Raw genomic sequence first — 7,500 nt, forward strand, 5'->3', positions numbered from 1 at the left:
CAAATAAAAAGACTTCAGAATGTAGGAAATCACTTTAAACCAAAAACATTTTTGTGAGGGTGTGTGAAGCATCCTATCTGACCCATTTCACACCTCAGTGTTTATTGAGTTCTAGCTATGGTACTGTACCTTTAAAAAAGGATAAATGTCCCCTTTTATAAACGAGTTTTTATGTTTATGTACTAAGTAATGTATGGCATTTTTATGCATTTGCAAGGCATTTTCTTCTGCTATAGCAGAGGCTGTTTTCCGAGGTAAATTCCTAAAATTCTACTCCAAAATTAAATTTATATCAAGTTATTTCTTCCCCTTTAGTAAACATACTCTGTTGTTTACCCCAAAGTTAAGGGCCCTTCCTCTGTTGTTTTTCTTTAAAAATCTTTGTTGCCACCAAAAGATAATAGATTATTTCAAAATTAGCAAGAAATAACAAATGTTTAACCAGTGTTCCCACAACATTTGAATACTTTAAATTTAAGGTGAAAAATCTGTGTTATATTTTGACATCCAAGATACATGTACTTCATATTGAATTTTCTGATATTGAAATATAAACACGAAGATCAAGAAGAAGTTAGGCTTAGATCATTGTCCAAAACCCTACTTCTTACTTCCTGACTTTAGCTAGCTTTATGGGCACAATAATAATCTAAGCAATAAAACATATTTATTTTAACCTTAATTAATTAGAACAAGATATGGAACATTAAGAAGTATATGAAAAACAAAAGGTTGAGAAGAGAAGCCGGACACAAAACAATTTATTTTGTGTTATATTTTCAAGCAACATAGTGGTAATTATTAAAAATATTTGGTATTCTGTCAACGTCAAAACCTAAAACATTCCAATACATCCCTCCTCCTTTTTTTTTTTACATTCAGTGGTAAAATATTTACACCTAATATTTGAAGATTGCTTACAATTTTTCTCTAAAAGATTAACAGTAAACATACCTTCCCATCCAACAGATTTTTAAAAGCAAAATGTCCTTGAATCTTATCATAGTTAAAGGAGATGGCTGAGGGAAAGATGACCAGACACAACCACATGACAGCAAGAAGAACATTCAGGAACATGATCCATCTTGTAAATACAAACAAAGAGCCAATTGCTGACCCATAGTTACCTAAAAATACAAAAAATAAGCCAATTGCTGACCTATTGATATAAACAATTAGCCAATTGCCACATATATTGTAAATACAAATAATAAGCCAATTGCTGATCTATAATTCCCCTTTAAATAATTATAAACAAAAAGCAAATTACTGATCCATTATTACCTCTTAATACAAAAAATGAGCCAATTTCTAATACTTAATTATTTATAAATACAAACATTATAAGCCGATTGCGGATCTATAACTTCCCCTTAAATACAATGAGCCCATTTCTTATCCATAATAACCTCTAAATACAAGTAACAAACCAATTGCTGGTATATAATATCCCCTTTAATACAAAAAATGAGCTGATTGTTGATCCAAATAGTTACCTATAAATACAATGAGCCCGAATTTCTGATCATTGTTACCTGACATATAGTACATAGGTAAAACTATCAGGTATTCAACCTTCACATTACTGACATTGATAGAAATGTGACCCACAATAATGCTCTGTAATTTGATAACTATTGACTCTCAAACATTTAGATCATCTTTGTGATTTGCTTATAAATATATTCCTTTTATATATATGCTAATGAAACTGAATCTGAAGAAATTGTTAAAGAGTTAAACAACATGATATCAGGTGTACTTGGCCAAACAGAGCCTAAGTGTAATCCTGCCTCTGTGTACTGATAAGCCCGCATCTGTGTATTGATAATCCTGCCTCTGTGTGCTGATAAGACAGCCTGTGTACTGATAAGACCACCTCTGGCTAGCCCATGCATGTATGTTGATATTTCAGTTATTGTTGAGTCTTTGATGTGAGTTTATCTTTATGAATGCCATAAAGCTATATTACACCATCCTGTTTTGTGTTTGTTATACAGTAGAATCCCTACTTAAGACCAACTCAGATTTAAGACCACCCCACTATTAAGACAAATTTTTAAAAGAACAGAATTTTCTTTTCTTTATGTCAATAGTTACATGCTCCAGAATTAAGACCATCCCGGTCATCCACTTTTAAGACCACCAGATTCAGTCCTTAATCTTTGAATTATTCTTTATTTGAACTCACTATTGAGACCACTAATTTTAAAGTATACCAAGATCACATATTTGTTGTTATTATCTGCTTGAATGCTCTTAGGCATGACACTTGATTTTACAGAGTGTAGGACAAAAGACCTCCCAGAAAAAAGCCCCCCCCCCCTCCAAAAATGACAAGGCGGACAAAGGCCCTCCCTAATTGAAATCAGACCAAAGAAAGCAATCAGATATGAATATCCATTATTAAGACAACCCCGCGATTAAGACCACTTTGGTCCATTCCCAATAGTGGTTTTAATTGAGGGTTTTTATACAACACTGACAGACATAACATCTGCAGGTATAACAGATACGATACCCTGCTGACCTATGTAATGGACTTATTCTATTGTTAAAGTGAATGAACTTCAATATCAAAATGCTTTACCTTCCATGTTTTTAATGTATGTCTTGAATATAACAGTCTCTTGGTTCTTTACTCTCCATCTTCTATACCAGCTCTAGAAAGAAATAACATTACAATACAAATGGTTGAATAAAATACATGTATATAGAAATGGAATAATACAAAAAATGGAACAAGACAAGCAGATTGGAAAACAAATAAAGATGTTTGTTGACCAGGTATGCCCACTTATCAATGGCAACTGATGATACATGTTAACAATTACTTTACCAATGAAGACTCACGGTAATAGGCAAGATTCGAGATGAGGATCACCTGAAAATCCATACTGTAGATTTCATGACCAACCTGCCATATTTGATCTATGATCTTAGTGTTCTCCAGATAGAGGCTAGTAAAATACTGGTCACTGTGACCACAACCATTCAGCTCAAAATCTAAAGCCTTTTAAGGTTAAATAAATGATTTGTATTTACAATTCATATTCAAATGTATGTACATGTATTAAGTTTGTAAGACTTCAGTGTGTAACAAGATGCATACCTTAAAATCTGACCAAATCAACTTCCAATATCCCATAGTAGCTCTGATATTGGTTTGAGTTTTCCTGAAATACAGGCAATATCAGATTTATGTATTGGCGACTGTGTTTCAGCTTTAAAAGGGAAAGAGAATAAATGATATCATTGCAAGTAAGAAATGATAAGAAGTGTGAGATCTATTTTATTCACTTATTTACCAATATCATGCCCTGCTAATCATTAAATCAAGCACAATATACTGAATATAATATTTGATAATTACCTAGTGCCATATCATATCTTTTTTAGTCACTCTGCAACACTTCACTGATTCAGAATATATTTAATAAACAATAACCAGTGTTGTGCTAATAATTAATTATTTACACATCAGTGATATATTTTCCAATTTTCAAAACAACCATGATAAAATATATCATGATAAATGAGAAAAGGGGGAAAAACCTGTCCTGAAATCAAGTCCCAGCAACAATTGAGAATGGAATTTACCCACTTTCAACATCAGTTTAACTTAATATACATGGTATATAGCAGGGGCTATCGAAAGCTACAGTTTTGTGTCTAAATTCAGTCAATTAAATTTAAGTTAATTTATCAACCAGCTGATGTCAGCTGCTGTTAAGTCATGGTTCTGGTGAAGAATAGGGCTGGATCAATATACCGGTAAATCGGTATTTATCGATTTTCCGTTTTTCAATACGGTACGGTTATCGGGTTTTAGCTATACCGATACAAAGGGAGACAACCTAATAAAAATGTGTAGCTTTTAAGGTAGCACACCACAGTAATGTAAGCCACAGCTTCGAATGGCCAGGGAGGATTTCTTGGATATAGTGAATATTCTGGATTTAAATGACTGGTTGTCTTTAAAATGCATTTTCAGCATAAAATTTGTTTTTGTGACATCTAATATGATCACTGGCAAATTCGAAATCATGGCCAGAAATCACATGCTGTTGATTATGAATGTCAAGGCCGCCATTTTTTGTAAACATTGCTTTTATACAGCATGCACGGTAAAAAGAAGTCATTTTACAGGGGGGTACAAACTTTTAGCAGTAGCAAAAAATCTACAAGGTTGAGGACTAGTTTCTTTGTGCTATTTTGCATGTATAGGGAGTTGCTAAAGCAGAGACGGTGTTCCTTTAGCCTGTATATTTGCAGATATTTTTTGCCAGAGGGTCGAAATGTGTTGTTTTGGGTCTCGGGCCACTGTAGATTTTGGGCTTCAACGGAATGAATTGCAAATTTTTTGACTGCCTGCCTATTGCAGATGGGATAATTTCTTTGTAGATTTGCAATCTTATGTCATATATGTTCTCAACAAAATGTGTTTTCTTTTTCCAGGTTGTGTAGTTTGGTATCAGAATTATTAGACGTATTGCTTGTAAGACATTGACGGCAGGAACTTGAAATTAACTGTGGAGTGCTACCATAAACATGATGGCTTTACATTAAAACTATCGTCTTTAAAATGTCCGCACGAAAGTCAAAAGTGTGGAATTTTCTCTAAAGTAAATGTTAACAAGGCCCTCAGCAATATTTGAAAGGCTGCATTAATTAGTTCAGGTGGAACAACGAATGTGTCAATACACAAAATGACGGATAAATCCGTGACAAAATTTATCCAGCCATTCAATCTCCTATTTCTAACCCTGGTAAAAAATACTTTCAGGTCGGCAGTAGTTTGTATTAGACCAAATTACTTGTAATTTAATCAAACACATATTGTAAACACATAAATCCTACAAATTTATTGATTTTCCAAGATGTGGTTTGCTAACTAAATAAATGTGACTGCGTGAAAACGTAGCTAAACACCGTTTCCCGGTACGTTACGGATTACGACACCACAACATCATTACATGATATTCATATTTTTATTGTAATTTTACCGTTTAAGATAGAAAAAACATGATTTGTTAGAAAATTTTCAATGTTCCAATACTTTCTCAGCGTGTATATTTCAAATTCTACAAAAATTTGATTTTATTATAAAGATCTTATAATTTAGAACAGTTGACTTGTAGACAGAACTAGACTCCTGTCATAATAGTGATGTTTTAATTATTTTCTGCGTTAACTTTTTCTAGTATTTACATAATTATATTTTTGCATTGAATTATTTCTCTACAAAGCTTTTTATTTTTTTTTCAAAATAATTGTTAAGTATCTAAAAAAAGGGGCCATCATGTCATTTTCAAAATATTATCTCAAATGTACTAATTAAGGTACCTATGCACCTGCTCTGTATTATATATCATCATTAACAAAGTCAAAATCTAAAACAGATATAAGAAAGATTCAATAATATTTCACCAGGGCATCTATGAAATGTAAATAGTACTTTTAATAAGTACATCCTAACAATGAAGCATCATTGTACTGTATCGTCAATACGTATTGTGTATCGTTGGTCTGTATCGCAATACGTATCGTATCGGAAATTTCTGATCAATACCCAGCCCTAGTGAAGAATATGCATAGGGCATTTCAGGAGACAGCGTTTTTTTCTCTACTTTGGGAATAGTGCCGGTACCAGACTGATTGGGAAAAAATGCGTTATTTTGACTAAAATTGGGAATTTTTTTAATGCATTTTTTCAGCTACAAATGAGATTATACATCATGAATAAAGATAGCTAACAGCTTCTACTGTCTAGATAGAACTATTGAGTGGTGATTTATATGAATATGTTGGATTTAAATGATTTTAGAAAAGTCACTTTGCCTTGTGGGCATTTTGAACAGTCATTTTGGGAATTTAACATTAGAAATTGGGAATTTTAATGTCTATTTTCTATTGGGAATGGTACCGTTTTAGGGTAGTAGTTATATAAAGAAAAAAAACACTGGGAGAAAATATTCATGTATCATTTTCGGGGAAACAGCCTTTATTTGACTGTAAAATACAAATATATAGGTAAAACAAGAGCCACCGCCGGGCGGGGGCAACGCTCGACTTTTTACTTTTTCTAAACCCAAACATACAAAGGTTTGAACATATATTGACGTTTCCTTTTTATAAATTTAGTTGGTCTGTCTTCTCACATTAGTTTTGTTTATATATTTTGTATATATATGAATAGAAACATTAAGCATATTTCTAAAAATAGCAACAGTACGCAATTTCTTAAAATAGCAACATGACGCAATTTCTAAAAATAGAAAAAAATGACGCAATTTCTAAAAATAGAAAAAAATGACATAACTTCTAAAAATAAAAAAATGACGCAATTTCTAACAAGAGCACCGCTAGGCGGAGCATTATATGCCCGAAAGTATTTTTTTTTTTTAGTAAGGATGACCTTAACCGTTGACCTTTTGACCCCAAAATCAATAAGGGTCTTCTACCCAATATGGACAATCATCCTATGAAGTTTGAACATTGTGGGCCAAATGGAACTTAACATATGCTCCGGCAACTCTTTTCAGTATCAAGGTAATAGTGACCTTCACCTTTGACCTTTTGACCCCAAAATCAACAGGGGTCTTCTACCCAATATGGACAATCATCCTATGAAGTTTGAACATTGTGGGTCAAATGGAACTTAAGTTATGCGTGGAAACATATTTTTCAGTATCAATGTAATAGTGACCTTCACCTTTGACCTTGTGACCCCAAAATCAATAGGAATCTTCTACCCAATATGGACAATCATCCTATGAAGTTTGAACAGTGTGGGTCGAATGGAACTTAAGTTATGCTCTGGAAACTGTTTTCAGTTATAAGGTAATAGTGACCTTGACCTTTGACCTTTTGACCCCAAAATCAATAGGTGTCTTCTACCCAATATGGACAATCATCCTATGTAGTTTGATCATTGTGGGACAATTGGAACTTAAGTTATGCTCCGGAAACTGTTTTCAGTATCAAGGTCATAGTGACCTTGACCTTTGACCTGTGACCCCAAAATCAATAGGGGTCTTCTTCCCAATATGGACAATCATCCTATGAAGTTTGAACATTGTGGGTCAATTGGAACTTAAGTTATGCTCTGGAAACTGTTTTCAGTTATAAGGTAATAGTGACCTTGACCTTTGACCTTTCGACCCCAAAATCAATAGGGGTCTTCTACCCAATATGGACAATCATCCTATGAAGTTTGAACATTGTGGGCCAATTAGAACTTAAGTTATGCTCCGGAAACTGTTTTCAGTATCAAGGTCATAGTGACCTTGACCTTTGACTTTGTGACCCCAAAATCAATAGGGGTCTTCTTCCCAATATGGACAATCATCCTATGAAGTTTGAACATTGTGGGTCAAATGGAACTTAAGTTATGCTCCGGAAACAGTTTTCAGTTTTAAGGTAATAGTGACCTTGACCTTTGACCTTTTGACCCCAAAATCAATAGGGGTCTTCTACCCAATATGGACAATCATCCTA

At 33.5% G+C, this 7,500-nt stretch overlaps 1 protein-coding gene across 1 annotated transcript in view; it reads right to left on the minus strand.

Moving 5' to 3' along the window:
• Positions 1-915: 915 nt before the first annotated feature.
• LOC132741651 (transmembrane channel-like protein 1) overlaps positions 916-7,500 on the minus strand; it is a 10,168-nt gene continuing 3,583 nt past the window's right edge. The window contains exons 2-4 of the mRNA XM_060729870.1: positions 3,113-3,176; positions 2,591-2,663; positions 916-1,127 (exon numbers count right to left, since the gene is read on the minus strand). Of these exons, the coding sequence (XP_060585853.1) occupies positions 931-1,127; positions 2,591-2,663; positions 3,113-3,148 (306 nt within the window). The 5' untranslated portion in view covers positions 3,149-3,176 and the 3' untranslated portion in view covers positions 916-930. The remainder of the gene's footprint in view (positions 1,128-2,590; positions 2,664-3,112; positions 3,177-7,500) is intronic.

The sequence above is a fragment of the Ruditapes philippinarum genome, unplaced genomic scaffold, assembly GCF_026571515.1.
Source record: "Ruditapes philippinarum isolate M1 unplaced genomic scaffold, ASM2657151v2 ctg22954_1_1_1_1, whole genome shotgun sequence".
NCBI lineage: Eukaryota > Metazoa > Mollusca > Bivalvia > Venerida > Veneridae > Ruditapes > Ruditapes philippinarum.